The sequence below is a fragment of the Echiichthys vipera genome (genome assembly GCF_963691815.1).
Source record: "Echiichthys vipera genome assembly, chromosome: 21".
In the NCBI taxonomy this organism is placed as follows: Eukaryota; Metazoa; Chordata; class Actinopteri; order Perciformes; family Trachinidae; genus Echiichthys; species Echiichthys vipera.
Window position 1 is genome coordinate 10,771,703 of NC_139846.1, and position 22,446 is coordinate 10,794,148.

The 22,446-nt window shown below is 41.1% G+C and overlaps 2 protein-coding genes across 2 annotated transcripts in view; both read right to left on the bottom strand.

Moving 5' to 3' along the window:
• plxdc2b (plexin domain containing 2b) overlaps positions 1–5,034 on the bottom strand; it is a 101,091-nt gene extending 96,057 nt beyond the window's left edge. The window contains exon 1 of the mRNA XM_083936500.1: positions 4,538–5,034. Within this exon, the coding sequence (XP_083792626.1) occupies positions 4,538–4,685 (148 nt within the window). The 5' untranslated portion in view covers positions 4,686–5,034. The remainder of the gene's footprint in view (positions 1–4,537) is intronic.
• A 10,983-nt stretch (positions 5,035–16,017) lies between these two features.
• malrd1 (MAM and LDL receptor class A domain containing 1) overlaps positions 16,018–22,446 on the bottom strand; it is a gene marked incomplete at both ends in the record, with an annotated part of 58,947 nt that continues 52,518 nt past the window's right edge. Inside the window, 6 exons of the mRNA XM_083936066.1 lie at positions 16,018–16,119; positions 16,211–16,318; positions 18,409–18,469; positions 18,554–18,650; positions 18,785–18,876; positions 22,073–22,139. Of these exons, the coding sequence (XP_083792192.1) occupies positions 16,018–16,119; positions 16,211–16,318; positions 18,409–18,469; positions 18,554–18,650; positions 18,785–18,876; positions 22,073–22,139 (527 nt within the window). The remainder of the gene's footprint in view (positions 16,120–16,210; positions 16,319–18,408; positions 18,470–18,553; positions 18,651–18,784; positions 18,877–22,072; positions 22,140–22,446) is intronic.

Here is a 22,446-nt window from a genome sequence, read left to right on the forward strand (position 1 = left end):
AGGCAAAAAGAAAAAAGATACCAGCTCCTTCATCACAAAACCCTGGATCTCCAGAAAACATAACCAAGAGAGGGATTTACCTTTAATGTTAATCTAATAAAATAACCCATGCTGTTAATCATCATTCACTTTACTCCAGAGTCTAATCGTTTTATTATACAGCTGTAATTCTTTTTTCTTGCGCTGTGAGGCGGCTCAGCAAAGATGGGAATCGCCTGCTTTCTAAGCCTCCTCCCTCCCCTCGTTATCCCCTTAAACTTTCCCCCCATGCAAACTCCTCCCACCTAAATAAAATACATGTTACTTATTTCAACTCAGCTGATAATTTAGCATCTCTTTTATGGCCGCATCCCTCTGCAGAGTCAACAGGAGGAGCAGATGACAGCCTGGCTGCAGAGGATGCTGTGGTCTAATGGGACCTTTGAAAAAAAATCAGCCGTACAAAAGAGATGTTTACCGTGAATGGAAAATGCTCGTCATCTCACGCTGAACCGCTGACATTCACATCTGTCACACATCCTAACGAGGCCTCTGCTCCTGCCTCTGACCTTTTCAAACTCGCCTGACGGACAAGATCCATAATTTTGCTGCTCTGAATAAACCAAATAAAAGACGACAGTAGAAAATGTGAGGGGAGTGATTACTGGTCGAGCTGTGCAACAACTGGAAGTGAAGGAGCTTTTGAACCACATGAAAGACAAAAGAAAAAAAGCTAAAGAGGAGCTTAACTGCTCTGGGTTTCATTAACTAGTGGCCTCTTTGCTCTTTGTCTCTGAGCCTATTGAACTCTGTGTGCCGCTCCGGCCCTCTCAACCCGTCAGACTGAGCTTCTTCACGGAGTAAAAAGGGGCAGGGAGCTCTAGCTACGTGGGCCAGGCGTGACTAATGCAGGAGCCTGCTGCTGCTGTTGCATGCTGGTATGGGGGGGTATGGCACGGCCCACTGTGCATACAGGGTAGCACATAAACCCCAGCCGCCGCTGCCGCCCCTTCTTGTCTCTCACCCCTTCATACCACCCCACCCCCGTCATCCATTCATGGCAGATCCTTTCAGCAGGTCACTGAGAGGGCCAATAAAGAGGCTAGCTCATTCTGTCTGTTCTGAAATGTGCAATGTCAGAAAGAGGGAGAGACAGGGGGAGGGAGGGCAGATTCCAAGAAGGCTTACAATCTCTTCACTAAAGTAGACTGAGCCGGACCTCCCATTTAGTTCTCCGATGACTGTGGACAGTTTGTGTCGACAAGCACGACAAAGAGAAGAGAGCAACATGGCAGCATTTGTCATGAAAAGAGATGATGTTTGATTCAAATCCCTTTTGGTTCGTCTGTTTGGTGGGAAATTAAGGCAACACTTAAACTATAGAATACGTACAGTAATGTCCAGTATCGTACCTTAACCTCTGGGATTCTACTGGAAAGGGCATAGAGCTTTCACAACACATTTTGTCACTGCTCTATAACGTTTATGAACCCCGTTCACACTCAGCTATCCTCGTACTATCACTGGAGAAGACCCTCTGATGTTGGGGTTAACTTACGTTTAGGCTTTGCAGAGATGGTTGGGGTTAAGAGGAAGGGGAAACATACAGCTACAACCGCCCGAGGCAATGCACTCATCGTTCAGCATTGCATTCTCCTCATCGCTCCACACAGATCTGATGTTTGATCCATGCAACCAGCTTTCCTTCCTCGGCCAAGCATAAAAACGTGTTTCCGATATTTCAACTTTCCAGCGTTTCCACTCAGGGACATGCAAACTGATCATATACAGTGTGTCATCAGCTCCAGAGTGACGCAACTAAAGAGAGACTGTGAATGAAAAAAATAATAAGGGATTAGATGTCTCATGAGTTAAAGAAATTCCAGCTGTTTCATCTGACTTGAAACTGGACCCAAAATGGTAATGCCCACTGGCTAAGTTCTTTATGGTACATAGTTTTGGCATAACCTCGGCCACGGCAATGCTGGAAATGATGGGGCGAGGGACAGTACAGCGAACGGTGGTAATGCAACACGAATGGATGCCATGAAACTCAACAGAAGAGAAAGAAGAAGATGGGGGCAATTAAAAAGATGGGGAAGGAGCTGTTTTCGTGCGGTACTGATGTTCTTGTAGTGTTTTCAACATTCAACATGTCTGCTTGTTAGGTATGAAATCATCTGTGAAAGCATCGGCATAAACAAGTAGCGGATTCAAATATGTCATAAGCAGAGTTTTGTGATTGGTTCAATACCAATACTGCTTTCATTAACAACACAGCAGTACCTCAAATGTTACAAGGTCTTGAGGTGGAAAATAGGTGGTACACATTTTCCTGAATCCCTTCTCCCATTTGCACATACAAGACTGAAGGTGTGAAAAGGGCTATGAAAACAGAGGTGGCGGCTGGCAGTGTGATGGATGAGGGAGCTGGAAACGTCCATTTCGCTGCCTGTGAGCAGATGAACCCCCTACCAACCACAGAAACACAGCTCTGAGCATCCACAACAAATTAAATTCCACACACAACCACAATCTTAGCACATTAACAGCCTTGAGAGGAGGCTTTAAAATGAGACCGCATCATTACACAAGTCCAGACTTTCTCTCTCACGCTCTCTCATTACATTCCCTCTTTCATTCTCCTATCGCACATGCAGACACACTCCAGACTCGTGGAACATCTCTTTTTCCACTCCAAGAGAAGCTCCGGAGTGCAAATTAAACCCCAAATCAGCTCCAATTTTTTGAGTGTGCCACTGGTGAGTGTATCATCCAGTGAGCCACCGATTGAAAGCTTATCAAAAATAGAAAAAGATGCACCGAGCTCACAGGATGTTGTGTAATTTCACCCAGATGGGCTTCACAGCTCATCTAACTAATAAATGCAAGGAGTGCAACCAGTCTATTCACATCTCAGCCTCTTCTCGAGCTGCTGAGACACTTTCAATGGGTCAGAAAGCTTTTCTGGCAGTGAATGGTGCATTACTATTTTACTTTCAGAGAGTGGAGGAGTCCACCTGCCCTCTATTAATAATAGCCTATCTAAAGAAGGAGAAGACTGCGCCTTACAGCGGAGTCGAGGTCAGTCTATGACAAGGGAAGCCTAGATGTCTAAAAATACTGTCCTATATACTAAATGTGTCCGGCTCCAGCAGCAGAAGATGGAGCAATGAAGTGCTCTGAGAGGAAAATTTCGTTTGTGGATGTTTTGAGGAGTCATCCCTCAATCTGCAGCCTCTGACAAGTCTCATTCTGATCCCACAAGAAACACACACAGGCCATTGTTTTCTACAGAAGCCCTTATGTGAAATGAGCCAGAGTGCAGCAGCGGCCAAGCAGATTGATCGAATTCATAAATAAGTCTGAGTATGACTGTGTGGAACTAAAAAACAAGTGTGCGCCAATGGTCACACACGGCCGATAGCATCTCTTCCAAACAGAGCCCTACATTCCAGTAACTCTGTGGTCGGAACACACATACACACACACACACACACACACACATGGGTTTAATTTACAGTCACTGTCAGCAGCCGAACATTTCTTAAACCACTATCTGATACGTGATGAAAATCCACTGCCAGCAATAAAAGCTCCAGGGAACAAGAGCTTGCCTGTGTGAACAGGACCAACGTTGGCATGAACTTATTCCTCCTTCTGTCAGAGGGCGAGGTCAGTGTGTGTGTGTGTGTGTGTGTGTGTGTGTGTGTGATGGATTGAGATTAGTGGACTTTAGGTGCACATGCTGTGGCTTGTACAGTAGGGATATTGTTCACATTGGCGTCCTCATCCTTCAGACTTGACTTCTAATCAAAAACATCAGGATGGACAGAGTGTGCAGGTATCCAGCATCTCCTCCACCTCTGCAGGACTTCTACAAAGCAAGCACCTGTGCTATGTAATGGTTACTGATGTAGAATCTGCAGAAAAGTTGCAGGAGCATGCTCTGGGTCATACAGTATAGTCTCATAAATATAAATCAGCCAGAAGAGAAAGAAAGAAAGAAAGAGAGAGAGACAGTTCTAGAGGCTTGCACTGATTGCTTTGACTGTATTACTATAATATACAGTGATAATCAGCTCAGCCTGAGGGGGGATGCATGTGCAAAGATTAAAAAAAAAGAAAAAGGAAAGCCAATTAACTCGAACATGTAGTAGTTGTTAAAATATAATAATTAGACTAAAGCAAAGTCTTTGATGTACACAGAAAAAAGGAAGTTAGTAGGTCATGATGCCTCCTCTACACGCTCCTAAAAATAAGATAATGAAACAGCCCTCAGGGTGTCTGTCTTCTCTGTCTTTTTGGACACGTTTAAATATGACAAATGGAGTTTTGATGCTGGGGACTACAACTACTGACTTACCCTGGAATCATTTCAGAACTGTTATGTAGTGTCCCTGTCAAAGTAATAAAACAAACAAGCCAACCGCAGGATGCAATGTGTGCATAAAACAGTCATCCACCTGTGTTTGTTTTGCAGGCGCGTTTGACTCCTGCATTGAGATACGGACCTCAACTCGGGCTCTGGTTAATGTTTGAGGTGCTGGTTTCTTACCGTTACTGGCTGTGATCTCGGCTCGGGCGTCCCCCACACACTGCAAAACTAAAACAACTCCAACGAGAAGGTCGAACGTCTTCACACCCGCCATATCCAAGTCCCGCCGCAGATGTCTTCTCAATATCCCGGTCTCCGTGTTCCTCATGCGCCGGCACCGCTACCCCGCGGACTCCGTAACTCTCCTGCCTCTCCTGCTGCTTTTAAAACGGAAACCTGCCTGCGCTGCACTCGCTGCACTGAGCTTGTGTTTTTTTGTTCCAGCGTGTGCCACACCGCGCGCTCCTGGAGAGTGTAAACGCGCTCGTCCTCACAGGTCTCCACCTCTGAAATGAACACAAATAATAAAAGCAGAGGGAGAAAAAAAGAAAGAAAAGTTCTACACTCTAATGATCATCCCAGTCCGTCACACACTCTCATTCCACTGGCCGGAGGTGCAGTGTGTGTGCGTGCGTGTGTTGTTGGCGAACGCGCTCCTGGAGAAGACAGTGCGCTCACTCCGTCATCAGCTCCTCGGAGCCAATGGCTTCTTCCTCTCCTGTTCGATGCTCTGTGTGTGCAGAAAGAGCGGATGAGACAAACACACAAAGCGTTTCTCCAGCTGCCGGGGAGACATTTGGGGTTTGTTTTTTTATTTTTTTTATTTTTTGCCTTGGGATATTATCTGCAGCGTTTTGAGTGATGTGACAAGATGCGTCTGGAGCTTCAAGAGCTGCTGCTGAACGTCTCCTGTTTGCCAGCAGACAAAATATGTTCAACATGCTGGACTCAATCCTCATGGGGCTTAGTTTTTATTGAGCATCACAGCTTTATCATAAGATATGCAAGAAGTTTAGGTTGTATGAATAGAGAGGTTAGTTTCTAGCAAATCATTTTAGTTATTTATGTTAAGTTATGCCCCTAATGTTTTTGTTATGTATCTATCGATCTCCTTTACTGCGCACAAACAGCTGATTGAACTTTGAGGGCGCCCTCTTCAGGTGCAAGTTGAGTCATGATACATTAACCCTCTTGTTTGTTGACTTTACCCCCCACAGACCCCAGTGCTGTGTGTTGTTAACATAATTATAATAATTGCAAAATCAACCCCACCGTTTCCTTGAGACATTTTCTTTTCACCTTGTTAAAAAAATGTATGTATATTTGCTATGCATGAACAAATATGCATTCATTTTGTTTGCGAAAACGTATTTTATAGACAACTCATGTTTGCAAATCTTATAACATGTTGTCAACAGTTTCTTTTTTGAGCTTGGAAACCTCTCGTCAGGGAACCTTTTTTTTTTTCTTCCTCATTGCTTAGTTAGTGCTCATTCTGCACAGGAAGGAGAACTTGGACCACATGCTTGTTCCAATTAGGACCCTCACTGTGGGAATTCAGGAGCTGCACCACAAGTCACGGAAAAGCTAAAAAGAGAGAGGAAACTCTTATATAAGGACCAGTTTTATAAATTACTTGGCTGCATATTGAACATTTAAAGTGGTGTTTTCTGCTAAATGGATTTTCAACCTTTTTTAGTGGTCAAAAAGGTAATAAGTCAACAAAAATGTGAGGGAACAAATATTCTGGGAACGTCTGACAGCACATCAGTCTGCCGCCCAAATGAAAACAGATCAATAACTAGCAATTACTTCCCTAGCTTTGTCAGTAATAAGTCATCCTTGTGATTATCTTCACTGGCTACTAAAATGAATCTGTCCCATTATCTTTACAGAGTGGCGACTGCCAACAATAGCTGCAGCCGGGACTTGTTTGCTTTGTGCCAGATCCAGTGAAGTGTCAGTGACGGTGCAACATTTTGCAAGGAAAGAAAATTCAACAGAAGATCATATGCTTATTTTTGTGGCAAAACAATTACAGGTAAATAATCGATAGTATAGTACAGGTAAATAATCAATAGTATAATTAATAATGTGACAGCAAAACATGTGACATTAACATCTATCTAGCAACCAAGGACTCACCCTTACTCTTAAAGAAAGCAGAGCACATAAACATTTATCTGCTTAGAAATCACATTAAAAGAAACTCCTTATTACTGCAGATCCTACCTAAGAATCACCACGATTTAAGGGTTTCCTGAGTATCAAAATAACTCAGTGATAGTTGTCGGTTCATCCCTGGGTACAATGCAGACAAGAACGTCAATAGTTAACTCGGCATACTGTTATGGTGCCAAAATGTAAACAAATATATATATAAAAAGAAAAAAACAGGACTCATTTGATACATTCTACTTCCTGTTTACATTTCCCACAGCCCCCAAATATTGTAAAATTATAAAAAATATTTAGAAAAAAAGGTACAAATAGCTATTGTTGTCACTATTGGGCTCAGAATATCACACCAACATGGTTCTTATATTCCTGGGACACAGAGACTCTTCTTTACCAGCTCCTACACATTTTTCCTGTGTTGAAAACCTGTGGACATATACAATTTAAAAAGGCACAATGCGGTAATGATCTACATCTTGTCGACTAAATGTATTGTCAATACAAAGACCCTGAAGGCTCTTAATGTTGTTATTCGTCAAAGCACTTAAGTCTTGAGGATGGAGGTGTTCTCGCCTATTTCCGAAGAAAAGGAAGTGAGTGAGTGACATGTTTTTTCTTTCACGTCTCTCGAAAATAGCCCTGGGAGACATTGTAAAGATCATAAGACTCAATAAATATCTGCTGACAGCACCTGTCCATGATAGTGTCACATCCATTTTCTCACATAAATCTTGAATCACCCTCAGCATGATTCGATTAGCACACGCGTCTTGTGCACTCACAGGGACATATATCAAACGTGCACACAGCAAACGCATACAAACACCCAGATAGATATAAAAATATGCTGCCTAGCGCTGTTTTCCCCTCATAAAAGGAGATTGTTGTTGACAAATGCAGCATGGACATTTAGACCATAAAGCATCTTTTAATCGAATCACACAGACCAGTATCAGGATGAAATAGGATTTAGTCCTGAGGCGAGGAAAGCATCCTCCATCCACACACATACACTTCTACCCCCATTTCTCTCTCTCTCTCTCTCTCTCTCTCTCTCTCTCTCTCTCTCTCTCTCTCTCTGCAACTCTTTCCAAGCACTTTAATCATCACAGTAGTTGAGACTCGGCAGCCACAACTCCCCTTGCAGTCTGCTGCTCTAATCACCTTGTTCCACAACTCCAGCAGAAAGAAGCCAAGCTAGTCCACAGCTGACCACTCTGAAAATCTCTCTTTATCCATTTTTTTCTCTCAAAGAAAACTGTTTCTGTCTGTCTGCCCTCTGTATTTCTCAAACTTTCCCTGACTTCTTCCCCGTGTGACATAAAGCAGGATCAGTCACCGTGAACTTTTACTTGGCTGGAAAAACCACACCGCACTCAAGTCTCCCCAGGGTGACCTTAAAGAGTATCAAAACATCTGCGCTGAAATTAATGAAATGAGATGGGAGCGATCATCAAGGGGCTTAGATCTGATGGTCGGTGGCAAGTGTAAATTTTCCAAAGAGCGCTTATGTGTAGATTTGGGTCGCACTTGTTGAGTTGCAGAGCAGCTTGTTACCGCAGCATTTATGATGCTTGGCCACTTAATGAGCAGAGAACAGAGTCAAATCATAAACTGAAAACGCTAAGGGGAACAAGCTCAGCTCTGTTTCTGTCTTTCCATTATAGAATCGCCAATTATTAGCTTTTCCGTTTCACAGTATAACAAGACCTGAAAGCACACAATAATTTAGCTTTGCTTTGAGTGAGAGCTCCAAAAAAGGTCAACTTGCTTCCCCTAATTGGTCAATTTTTTCAGGCTTCAAAACCTCCCTGTGAATTCAGCATCATAACTGCCCAATCATTTAATTTCATTCTGCCTGTGATTCATGAACCTATTGGTCGTTGGATGCTGCTCCTAATGCCCTTTACAGCTGCTATAATCACTATCTTTTTACATTAACAAACGGAAAGAGAATATGCAGTATTTTCCACCTTACTTGACTCCAAAAAGCTCCAAGACCAGCATTTAGACTTTGGGGGGTCTTGCTCTTCCATCTTAAAGGTCTCATATTATTACTTTTTTTTAGATTATTTTTTGGCAGTTTTTTTAAGTCTTTTATTATATAGGACGGACAGGAAATGAGGTGAGAGGGAGAGGGGGAGACATGCGGCAATAAATACTGGGAATGTATCAGAGAAATGCACACAGCTGATATTCAGAAACTGTACCTTTAAATGAGCCATCGGGACTTCTGTACGGTTGTGATGTCACAACTATACTATATACCGCAGTGGAGGTAAAGTCATTCCCACGGCTGCAATGATGGTGTAGAGATGGGGAAGACCTGGACCAATCAATTTTCTGGGAGGTGGTCGTAAAGAGACCGGGCTAAAATGTAGCGTTTCAGAGAGAGGGCGAATACAGGTACATTTAAACAGACAGAGACAGAGAATGATGGGTTTACATTTAAGTATTTAAACCCAAAATACAAGTATGAACCTGAAAATTAGCATAATATGGAACCGTTTATAAATTAAGTACAACATGCGTCCTCAAGCAGCTGTGAAGAAGGCCTTACAGGTGAAAACTACTGAGCTACACAAGCTTTCTTATGGTCATATTGATCAAACTCTCGTGATTAATTCATTGGATTTCTATTCCATGGTAGAATGTTTTTTTTTATTATCTCCATGCAATCATTCTCCAAGGCCTCAAATGTTTATCTCATAAATAAAACAATAAACCCAAGATTCATTCAGCAATTTTTGATGATAAATTGATTTCTCTGTATGTAATGAGGGAATGGTGTAATTTTTAACTGGCTCTACAAAGTGCATAAAACATCCTTTACAGTCTCTTTTTAGCCATAATGAAGCTTTCCTGTACAACAAGAGGCAGTTAAGATGTGGATAAAACGGTTTTGCAGCCCCAAAAACCCCAGGAGATCCAATCAGAAACAGTGCAGAGGCGCCTCCTCTCCTCAGCCGAGGAGGCCGAGACCTGCGGGTGTTTTCTGGAAACGGTCAGAGGACGGCCCCCCTGGGCTGATCGCCATCCACTCCCACTGAACACAGAGAGCAGACATTTTCCTCTGCAGTCATCCAGAGAGGATGAGAGAACCAATTCAGACTATCATTACAAGGAAAGGGGGTCCTTTTCACCTTGACCTGACTGGGCCGGTTGGGTAACCTCAGTTCCCCAGCTGCTGCAGGAGGAAATTGGGTCTGAATGCTGTGATAGCAGGTTAAGTGCTCAGGATGGGAGAGGACTCAGATGAATAGTTACATAAATGAAAAATCAACTGTTATTTTGACGGAAGGAGTCCTCAAAGGCTGTCATTGCTGAGCGTTTTTATCACAGGAAACTTTCCGAGTGGGACACAAACTAAACAGTGACCTTTAGATGGACTATGTGATTAACAAAAACTGTGATAACAATAGCTCCGGTGAGAAAAGCTGACTAGCGCCTTCCTTTACCAACAACAACATCAGGACAAAGGCTGGTGGCATGTAGCAGCGCTCCTGTGAGCTATTCAAACGCCACCAATAACGAAGCTACCAGAAAAATGTTGGGCCACGGACAAAAAACATTGATAGCTGCACATTCTCAGTCAGCAGGACGTTATGTGAGTGTGTGCAAGTGGAGGGTGGCATTGTTTGTGCAGTGGCATGTTCGTGGAAAAGGTTTTTGTGTCAGCTTTTGATTGCAGTTGCGTTGGGTCAAATGTCACAGGGTTGAGACAAACAAACATCGATGTAGATGTTGTGAAAACGCTGAGTTAGTTTTTGGAGGTTTCACAGAGGGAGACAGAAAAATGCCTTTCTATAGCATTAATAGCTTTGCAATTGTTAATAATGGTATCAATGATACAACTTATACAAGTACACAAATAGGAAGAAGAATGCCAAGAACTGTTACACAAAAGTCTGAATTTGTTGTGATTTTTAGGCTATATAATCAGTCAGCTTATCTAAAAAATTATATATTAAACAATACTTGAGGATATATTCGTATTTATTTGCATGATGAATGAGCTGAATGGGATAAAGTTGTTTGAAGAGCTAAATGTTTATTTACTTCAGAAAGGCAATAACGGCAGAAGCCTTTAAAAAGATTGTAATGCTTGTAATTAATTTGTCTGTTTAATTAAAGAAGCTTGATAACTGCCATAAAACACACACAGACATAGAAAATGCAGAGACTGTACTGCTTTTGGACAATCTTCAAGGGAAAACATACAAACAAAATGTTCATTCCTCTTTATTTTTCATTTGACCCAATGTGACAGTGTTACAGACCATAGTTACACTTGGTCACACAAGGATTTAATGTGCTTCATTATTCTGTCCGTCTACTATTCATATTTACAGTAGCCTATATTGAAACAAAATGAACCTATAATTTAGAGTCAAAACCTGAGTTAGCATTACTGCTACTCTGCTTAGCTGCCAGTTACCTTTAGCAGGCAGTCTAGCTGTTTTTATTTTTTCACTCATAATTGAATTTAGCTGCTGCCTGATTTAGTTATCTGAATAAAAAGCTAAATTATCAAAATGTTGGTTTATTAAAATTGATTATTTAATTATGGATCATGGTTAGAAACTGCTTTAGATAAGGCTAGCTGTGGCTATCTCCTTAGCTAGCTTTAGCTGGATCTCTTTCCATCTCTGAGGTGTTTCTTTTTAACATAAGGTAAACACATTTCTGTTGCATAATTAATTGTGTCTGCTGCTAATATGTCCACTACTATACTTTATGTACTACTAAGGTGTCTTAACACCACCAAATTACATGAATTCCACTTCAGTCAAAAGCTGAGATGGCAGTTACTGCTACTTAGCAAAGCTAGTTAGCTTTAGCAGGAGTTAGCTGTTTTTATTCTTTCTCTATGGAAAAAGATTGAATGTAGCTACTACCTCTTCGTATGAACAACAAACTAAAATGTCTGTTAGTTCATTCAAAGGGATATTTCTATTATAGTTTACAGCTAGGTTAGTATCAGTGAGTAGCCCAAATGTAGCTTCAGCTAATGCTAGCCACTATCAGTCCAATTAGCCGTCTATGCTTGTTTAAAGTTGTACTCCGTAAGATTTGCATCTATTTAATTGTCTTTTTAGTTAATATCTATCAAAGAGTCAGTTAAAACAATTATTTCAATATCCATGTCTGTGGCGACCTCCCGGGCTAGATGAAAATTTGCCGCCATGTTAGTGACACTGCTGACAGCGGTTGGTCTGTCGGCCCAGACCGTCACAGTTATGCTGCATTCACCCGTAATCGGAAATCGTGAACCTCAACGTTAGCTGTCTGTTTGTCACTCTCACATGCCGTTTTCATGGAAATTATGTATTTTTTATGTCAAAATAATTTTTTATTTGGTAAAACAATTTGTAAAAGTCAGATTCCAGTCTTAACTTACCAAATATGTAGGCTTGTTTTTTCCTTTTGACCCTGTAGGGCAGAATAGTGTGTCAGAGGAAAAGGTGGTCAGCCAATATAAGGCGAGGGCACAAACGTTACAACAATGGACGAGCTAAAAGGCTGAAATTGATCCTGTAGCCCTTTGATAAATCTCTGACCCAGAATCCACCTACGGACTCAGCAAAGATCACTACAGTGATGGAGAACGAGACTAAACCATGATGACACTCTAGATTGGTGTTCGTCCACAGTCTGAAGATTAAAGATTCATAACTTGAACTTGAACCACATAAAAAGGAATGTGTTTCGATGTGTTTTTGACTAAGTGCAGGCTCTCAGAGCACTCACACGAACCAAAGGATTAACCTGACATTTATTATAAATGGGATGGAGCCTCCAAGTCCCTATAAAAGCCAGAAGTCCCGCCATATTAAAAGACAGGCCAAAGAAAGAAAAACAAGTTTGTTTTTGTTCTATAGAGGATGAAGAGCTTTTGATATTTAATAAGCCATCAGTAAAAAAGTATGTTAAACAATAAGCCTTTTTTTTTTTTACAACAGACATTAAAGTATAATAGGCAAAGCACAGGTGTTGATAATAACAAGCCATCATTAGTTGTATTTTTCACAGCTGTGCTTTTTCTATTGTGACGTGTCAAAATGTGTTCTGGGAAGATGACCTATTGAATAATTAACTAGTTAATAACAAATGTCTTAGTATTTGTAGCAGCCTTGGTTTTTGAAAGTCAGTATGATTTTATGAACACTGGAAGATAGACTGAGAAATGGACAAAATAAACAAGTGAAAGAAATATGCAATGTCAGGCTCATCAGTAAGGAATAAAATGCTAATCACGAATCACCGAGTCTTTATTTGTTTCATCAAAATTCCGAACATGTAGTTAAAGATATCATTGTTTCTTAGACAAAACAAAAATGTGACCTTTCGTTTCCTCCCTTTTCAGCAGTGCAACTGTGACACATCAGTTTGCAAAATGTCTTAAAAATCCAATTAGGAGAAATAACAGGATGAGATATAGAACAGTGGATATAATTATGTTGCCTAACATGATTTTAAAGGAATAGTAAGACATTACAGGAAATGCATTTATCCCCTTTCTGCCGCAGGTTAGATGAAAAGACCTATAACACTCTTATGTCTGTATATAGCAGCAACTTCCAGGCCTGAAAAGTGAAGCAAATGCAGAAATGCCTTAATGATGTTTTTTTTTAATGTCCAGCATGGGGCGACGGCACTGGTTGAAAAAGAAACTCTGATCGTTATAGAATTTATTATTTAATTTGTTTATTTCCTAATGACATTATGGTCTCAATCGCCAGTTTCAAGTCATTTGGTAAATAACGGTTGCATTTAGAGTCAAATACGCAAAGTAAGGTAGGCTTTAGGCGTGGTTACCTTGTGATTGACAAGTCGCTCCAAAGGCAGTGTCCTCTGGTTCTCGGTCACGTCCAGGCATCACTCCTCCACGGCTCCACTGTTTAGTCACCTCTGGCTCCAAAAACAACCAGATGATGACGGCCAAACTTCAAAATGGTAGCTCTTGCTCTAACTTTATATTTATATTAACCATACAGTCTATTGTCTGTATGGTTAGAGTTAGAGCTTCACAGATGTTGGTAGGCTTTTTCTCTCTCTTTATGCTAAGCTAACTGGCCAATAACTGTTTAGCTTCATATTTAATGGATATATACAAACGTGTCAATTTTCTCATATAACTCATGGCAAAAAAACAGAGAAGTGTAATTGGATTTTAATGTGAAATATTACCGGGACTTATTGAGGCTGTTGTGGGAATTTTGGATATTTGTAATTCATAATCAGACGCAGTTCAGTGTCTCCTCTGTTTAATCTTATCATATGACTAGTACATAGCTTGTTTGTGCTAAATGGATAACATAAATAACTGTCTCATGACGGTATAATGGCATATCTGTGCTTCTGTACATCCTGTTTCTTGCAGATAACTCATGACTGTTTGTATGGCCTATGTAGACCCTGTGTTAGAGACCTCGTGATGAGAGAAGTTCAGAGAGGGATTGTCATGTCTAAGGCATGTTTTGTCTGGTCTAAAGACGTCACCCAACCAAGGCTTAGCTCGTTCTATCTATTACCTTGTGACCCTGTCTGTCTGGATGGGGTGTCTCCTCCTCTAAAAGGCTGAGCACCAGTGGGCTCAGGGTCATTCCTGCTAAACTCTGAGCCTTGTGAGGAAGCAGGGGTGAACGTATTTTTGTCTGCAGAAGAAAATACTTTGTCAAAATAAACCACGGAGAAAAAGTTGATCCTGTTTGTTGATCTTTATTGAAGAAATCCATTTCCATAACAAGGCTCAGGAAGTTGATGATATGAACTGATGCTATGTTTAACATGTCTCAATACACAGAACCTGGTCTGATGGCCTGATGTTGGATATCATCATGTTATCTGTCAAATATGAGAAGGTCCTTTATGGTGGCGTGTTTGATGAGACAGCTGAGAAGAGCCACTGACCTAACACTCGTCAAATTTATAACAGGCTGGTTTAACTGTGCTGTTTATGATCCATCTGCTCGGCGCCGCATGATGACACAAAGAGTTTGAGAGACAGTTCACAACATGTAAGAAGCAGCTGGAGGACGCCGACTTGTAATGGATTTTAATTTGCAAATAAAACAGGGGCAAACTATTTTATTTGCACTTGTGTGGATTAAAGTGGATCACTAATGAAGTCAGGACTCCATTTGAAAGCTTTGTGTGTTCAGTGGAGTCTCTCACTTCCACCAACTGGAGGTTTTTTGCTTTTGCCAGCACTAAACCTTTAATCACACACCAGGCACTCACAACCATTCAGAGTATTGGAGCAGTCTTGATGAACTGCAACCCACGCTGTATTAACTGTACAATTTTTACTTTTGCTTACTGCTGAATATTGACATTTAAAGTTGTGGTCCGTAAAATTTTCATCTAGTTAAGTGCCTGTTAAATAACTATTCATCAAAAAGTGAGTTAAAACAATGGTGACTGATCGTATGACCCACTAATGAAAGCACTTGTATTCGCTGCTTTGCCAAGAGATAAGGTCCCTGATGACTTTCTCACGCTAAAATAAAATGCACCGCACAGTTAGTGACGCTTTTTATTCCCCTTCTTTCTTCAGACCTCCTAAGCATGTGAAGGCATCACGCTGCATCACACAGTTTAGAGCTGCCTATCTACTGACATCATACAGTCGCCAAAGCAGCCATTAGAAACAACGCATCTCGCATTACAACTTTTTTTCTACTTCTTTTAAAAACTGACATTTTTTTTTTACAATCTCCGTGGCGTATTCGCTCTCTTGACGAGAAACAGATGAGAAGTTTGATACCAGTATAATAAATGTGCATTAAATATGGAGTTACAGCTTGCAGCTAATTAGCTACGCTTAGCATAAAGACTGGAAACACTGGAAAGGGGAAACAGGAAGTTAATGCTCCAGAAAATACAACATGTTGTTTTGACACTTTGGTTTTTGTATGAATTAAGAAGTAAATTTTTGTTTCTTGAGTTTTAGAGGTGCTAGTAGAGGATGTTGTTGTATTCAGAAAGCACCATGCTCGTCCGTCCCCCCCGCCCCCCCCCCCCCCCCCCCCCGCTTCCAGTCTTTATGTTGGACTAAATTTACTGACTTTAAAAGTTTTACAGTTGTGCAGTTCCTGCCGAGCGTTGAAGTAAACCTACATTGCTTTTCACCTCTTTTTTAAACTAAATGTATTGTTATTTATACAGTATGTACACAACCTACTTAACTATCATGAGTTAGTGTGCAGCACTTGTAGCTTTTATTTTCAGTACCAGATGGGTGGGTGGTATCACATCATTCATTTGATTAATTCATAATTTAGATGTCAATGACAGCAGCAGTGTATCAGAGTTGGCATTTAAATACTTCCTTTGCAACACATCCAAACTTTCTTCCACTCTTTGCATTGTTTCCCCCTCACTTAGCACCTCAGCAGGTCAAGACAAACTCATCAAGCATGTGCTCAAACCATTTGACCCAGAACAACCGCACTGTCACTGTGAGGAGTCTATTGTTTTTATGCTTCAGAGCTTCTTTGGTCAGGGTTATTAGCACCAGGAGGGTTATTGTACAGTGGGTTGGCGAAGGAAAACTTGGCATCTTTCCAGGCTGAACCGTGCTGTGGACACAAAGAGACATACATCATGTCACTGACTTCTGCACAGTGTAAATTAGGCCAAAGCACCAAAGGCTGATCAGAGACACCTCACCTCTACCTCCTTCCTCCAGGGGTAGACACTGATGGAAAGCCCCTGACCATCACTCCTGTTGGGGTTTACTCTGGGACCATCACCTAGATTGTCATGCAAACACGGGAGCTGAAGGAAAGAAAATGTACACTGGCTTAAATTGAGATGAGCCAAATGTGAGAGAGAGCATGAAATGCAGGTGCAATTAAAATAAAATTGACCCATGCATCCATAATTACACCTCTAACCTCCATAAAATATTTCATCATCATCCAGAGGTGGAATAATCGCACACTGCTCAGTTCAGCTAGTGCTGAAGTGGATCTGTCCGTGTTATAGAGATGCCAGTTCACACCTACACTTCTCTATTTATAGCTGTGTCATTACTGGCAGGTACATGAATGCAAACATGTACAGACACAGGTGTGTGTGCGTGTGTGTGTGTGTGTGTGTGTGTGTGTGTGTGTGTGTGTGTGTGTGTGTGTGTGTGTGTGTGTGTAAGAATCATAGTGTGGGAAAGTAATCTGCTGTGAGCACAGCAGTAAAACATATATTTATATAATATTCTCTCGTGAGACAATAGGAAGAGCATCATAAAACTTCATTGCACATGCACGCACGCACGCACGCACGCACACGCGCACACACACACACACACACACACACACACACACACACACACACACACACACACACACACACACACTCATACAGCACCATTAAATCCATGATAATCTCCATCATCAGAGTCATGACAGTTATGGCTCTCAACATCACTCTCACTAGAATTACTGGATGACGCACGCTGCAGATAGAAATGTGTGTGTGTGCTCGGACATACACCTGAGTTGCTTGGTCATTTTTAGAAGCGCACACACACACACACACACACACACACACACACACACACACACACACACACACACACACACACACACACACACACACACACACACACACACACAAGCCATTATCCAAATGGAGTAGCTGTGATTGTATCGTCTCTGGCTCTGGGGTCTTTTTCAGTTACAGCAGGAATAACAGAAGTATACAGTGGGTGGACACAATAATAATAGCACTTGCGAAGCGGTGGACACTAACTCAATACATTTACTTAAGTGGTGTACAAAAACATGGTAAAAGTAATTATTATTTACATTGTATGCTACTTTATACTTCACCTGCACTATTTTGCAAATTAAGATTTAACATTAAAAATTGTGATAAGATTAAATGATGGAATACATTGTTAAAGATTAAACCATCATGGGTTGATGTCTTTGATTTGTTAACGGTTGTTTTAAAGAGATATTTCCTCTCGCAGCTTCTCAGTTGGTTAAGCGTGAATAACTGTTTTGAGGCCCATAGTGGTAGCATACTCCAATATTTCACAAAAAGGCATATTTCAGTTCAAAAAATGAATACAGATTTGTGAAGCATAATCTTGTTTTCTCGTCATTAATTGTCTCATGATGACTTGATGCCTGAACCCATACAGTACAGTTGGCTGTGAAACCTAACAATAAACTGTATAAAGAAATTAAAATTAGCTCCATTCCAATCAGCAACAATACCAAAATGCTACTTGGACATTGATGCATCAGTGTTAACAATGAAATGAGATAATATATAACAGTTTATCAGTCACAGGAGGCACTTTTCCACAGAATGAGTACTTTTGATACTTCAAGTACATTTGCTGATAATTTAGGTTAGGATTTTGAATGCAGGACTGTATTTTTGCATTGATGTACTGGTACTTTTACAGAGGTAAAGGATGTGAGAACCTAATCCATAACTACACCTGTGTAATGTAATGTAATATAAAAGTGTAAAAAAGTGTAAAAAACTTTTTTTTCAATTTATAAAGCCTCTTATAGTAGACCTTTGTAGGAATGTTATTTGGGTGTTAAGCTTGTGATGTTAGATTGTATGGCTCAGGCATTGTGTCTATCTGCTGTATATGCACTACATTGTGTATATAAGTCATACACAGAAGCACAAATATCCACATAAACCACAGAATCAATAATCCTAAATCAAAAATGTGATCTAGCAGAAAGGCTCTGCGATCGCCTTCTGACCTCCACAAATGTTAGCCCCACTTATTGAATTAATGTGAGACGAATGGTAGAAAAATTTGATTTGTATAGCTGAAAAACCTAACAACGCCCATACAGAATTCTCTGATGATTGATTGGACATTTCTGTACACTGACCTCTGTTCTCCAGTCAAAGGCTGGGTTATCCATCACTCCGTAGTCCATTGGGTCTGGCTTTCTGTGAAGCCAGGAACGGGGAAAAAAATGCACTCATCATCATTATTACCAGCTAAAAGGAGTCATTATTGTAGCAAGAACTCACAGTAAGTAGCAGATTTTCTTGTATGCAGCCAGAGCGCAGACAGCAACGCCGGCTACAAGCAGCAGCAGTCCAATGGCGATGCCAACATACACAGCGTCTAAACAAGTGGGACGCACATTTAATAGATACATTTTAACAAGCTGCAGAGACATTAACAGGGTGGGCAAGGAGAGGGTGAATAAATTCAGGTGAGACAGTTTAACAGAGTGGGGATGCGTGTTTCTTTACTACCCAGCTGCATGTCCTCTGGTTTGGGTGTTGAGGTGGAAAGAGATGGTTTCTCCTTCACATTGCAACGGTTGCCTGTCCAACCTGGATCACACCTGCGATCAGGTACCAAGAAACAGTACAATGTTATGGCGATGATGCTGCGATAGCAAACTGTTCAAATCAAGGAACCAAGTAGATCACTGTTTTAAAGTAGGTTTTGTCAAGTTTGCATTTGTACTTGCACCAATTTGGGTGGAAGAATGTGGACCTGTTAACCAATTATCTATCACTTTTAGCTAACTGTTTGGGTCCTGCTCACTTCTTAGCACATGGTGTTAACACTGACTCATATCCAAGCATAACCAAGAAGAACACCTCCAGACTGGACAAAGTTATCAGGCGGGCCGGCTCTGTGGTAGGCATGAAACTGGACTCGCTGGTGACGGTGGCAGAGAGGAGGACACTGGTCAAACTGCTGGACATTACGGACAATGGCAGCCGCCCCCTGCACACCGTCATCAGCAACCAGAGGAGCCTGTTCAGTGGAAGGCTGCTCCTGCCCAAGTGTAGGACCAACAGGCTCAAGGACTCCTGTGTCCCTCAGGCCATCACACTCTACAACTCCTCACTCGGGGGGAGGAGGAAATAAAGAGGACAGAAGGGAAGGAGAGGGAGCCACTCACTGTGCAATTAATAATCTACTCTTACACACCTGGACACTTATCTTCTTCTTATCTTTGTGCAATAATTGTATCCACCACTTAAGTGCAATGATTTAATCTTACTGCTCATTTCTGTCACATACAGTCATACACATTATCTTATACATTTCCTCTACATTTACTTTATCTGATTTCATTTTCCATGAATTTTATTTTACCTGTATTCTTACATCTACTTCATATATATTAAACTTAGAGTTTATTGCTTACTGTTTATTTATTAATTTTTCTATACTTTCTGTATTTATTTAGCTTTGAGTTTATTGGTTATTTTATACTGTATTCTTTTTATACCTCCATTGTGTTTTTTTAAGCTGTTGGAAAGTCAATGTCCTTGCGGGAGTCATCCCAAAGGATCAATAAAGTGAAGTCTAAGTCTAAGTCTAAGTCTATCTTCAGCCTGACAGCACAGAAGATCCGTACATTCAGCACAGTTTTAAGAGTTGTGTTTTTGAATAATGGACAGAAACATTATGATGACTCAGTGTAGTTGGTCCTTGGCCTTTTGGATTTGTAATGTTGTGACTTAATTTGATAATATTTGTGTAAAATATTGTTATAATTAGTGTAGGAAATATTGGATTGCGTTTTGTGGGATCACAGTGACACTGACCATTGACCTCTGAAATCTAAATAGTGCATCCTTGAGTCCAAGTGGACATTTGTGCCAAAGTAAATCCCTCCAGGGGTTCCTGAAATATCGTATTCACAAGACTGGGACGGACAAACAGACAACCCGAAAACATATCACCTCTGGTCACAACTGTAGGCTTTTAAATGAAAACGAAAGAGCACACAAAATAAAATACTAATATGGGTAAGGAACATAATTCAATATAACTGTTACCCAAACTTATTCTCTCAGGCAATTTAAAAAACAAAACAACCATCCCTATCTTGACAAATGGTGCAAGATTTATCTGTTGGACATCCAGCATGGAAAAACACACTAATTGCAAATAGTTTGGTCCGTCTGGTGAGCTGCATCTCTGGGAAAGAAAGTAAGTTCCTCTTCTCCCAAACGGAGACTCTGCTCCAAGTCAACATCTGTTCAGTATCAGCTTGATTTCCTCGCAACATTGAGCTTTTAATGCGAAACACACAGCTCTCAGTGAAGCCAAGCTGTGTCATTATTATTCAGAGAGATTCAGGCTACATATTGTGTGACAGTCTGGCCATGGCAGTGGGACGTCCCTGGCCTGGATCCCTGGTGGATCCTGCTCAGCGGACTGGGGGAATGTGATGCAAATACTGAGCCAGAGGTGCCCTCCAATGCTGGCCTCGGGTTCTGCTACAGCATTGCCGTTATCAATGCTGGAACAGCTACAGGAGCTCCATACCACACTGTGCAGTGAATGGCGGCGGTAAAGTCCTGTTACATAATGAGAGGAGGCAGCGGTGGCGGCGTTGCATTGGGGAATGTTGGACAGCGGAATAAAAAGGGGAATCAAACACAAGGAGGCTGAATGAGAGAATAAAAGTGAGGGAGAGGCAGCATCTCTGCCACAGTAGTTAAATATCTTCACCCAGGACAGGACTTTTTGAAGTCCAGGGTAAATCATGGCCAAAGACAATGGCAGTGCCGAACTATAGTACCAGCCACAGGGTAACGAGAGACAGAGCAAACAAACTTACAGCGTATAGGCAAGGGCAGTGTGTTGTTAGCAGTGAAATGAAGAGTAAGGACCACACCAGCATCTAAAAAGACCAACGTGTTTTTTGCAGCTACGTTATTTGAGCAGCTAATTTGCTATTAAGGAAACAAGTTCACTATCTATGTAAACAGAGAACTAATGGTGTTCTGATGAATTAATGCAAAGATACAGATTTCTCTCTTTTGGGTAATTTTCTCAGAGGAGCACAGGACTAGATTAACAGATAGAGATAGATTATATATATCCTATAGCAGACAGAAAAAAACATGCAATTCAATTTCAGTTGGTCTTTAAAAGTCTTTTCTTGCATTTCCACTAACATGACACAGTGTGTGAATATCTGCACAGTCCACATCAAGTCTGCAACCCTCTGACATGAAGGTGGAGAAATGTGGATCTTTCTGAGACAATTAATAATGTCAGCACATCCAGCAGCAAGTCTCATAATTGCATTCTTACTTTTATAATGAATTATCTCATTTTTGACATTCCAAGCTGCTGATGTAGACAACTACATTCACTAGCTTCTTAAAAAGAAAAAAAAACTCAACAGAGCGTTCACAGTGTCACAGTGGAGGTTTTTTGTGGTCGACCCGCTGAGACCATTGGTAGCAGGGGCCGTGTTTAAATATTGACCGGGGGAATCTATTCACTGTGCTGGTGGATAAATGAAGGCAGAACCACCCTGGCTAAGCCGTAGGGGATAAGCAGACTCCCACATGCTTCGTGGAGCGTGCCTTTTTCCACAAGGAAAGAAACCGATGGGATTTCCATGATTTAAATCTCACAAAGAGAGATAAAAACACAGGGGGATGAGTGGGAAGAACAGACATGATATTTATCTTTATTTGTGCATGTTTATGAGTGTGAAAGAGTCTGTAGCTGTGTGCATATAAATGTGTGTTTATCTGTGGGGGTGAAGTTCAACTTACATGCAAACGGGCCCGTGTTCCTCAACATGGCATGAGCCATGATCCAGGCAATACAGCGGAGGGCAATCTGAAAATGAAACAAAAGAAACTGACCATCACTGTTGAAGATCTTAGAAAAGAAATAGAAATACACAAAAAGTGAAATCCAAAGGTTTGCCTCTGCCCTTTTTTACTGTCACACACCGTCATCCATTTCTCTCCCTTGAATTGCCCCTTGGCGACAAATAAAGTTTCTTTGCTTTCTTTTTCTTCTTTTCTTCTCCTGACAAGAAACAGACGTATACCAAAGCATGTTGTAGCTCTAACATCATGAATATACGAATATTCCTTCCTCCCCAGGTTGTGTGAGGGTTATCAGGGCTGCCTGTTAAGTA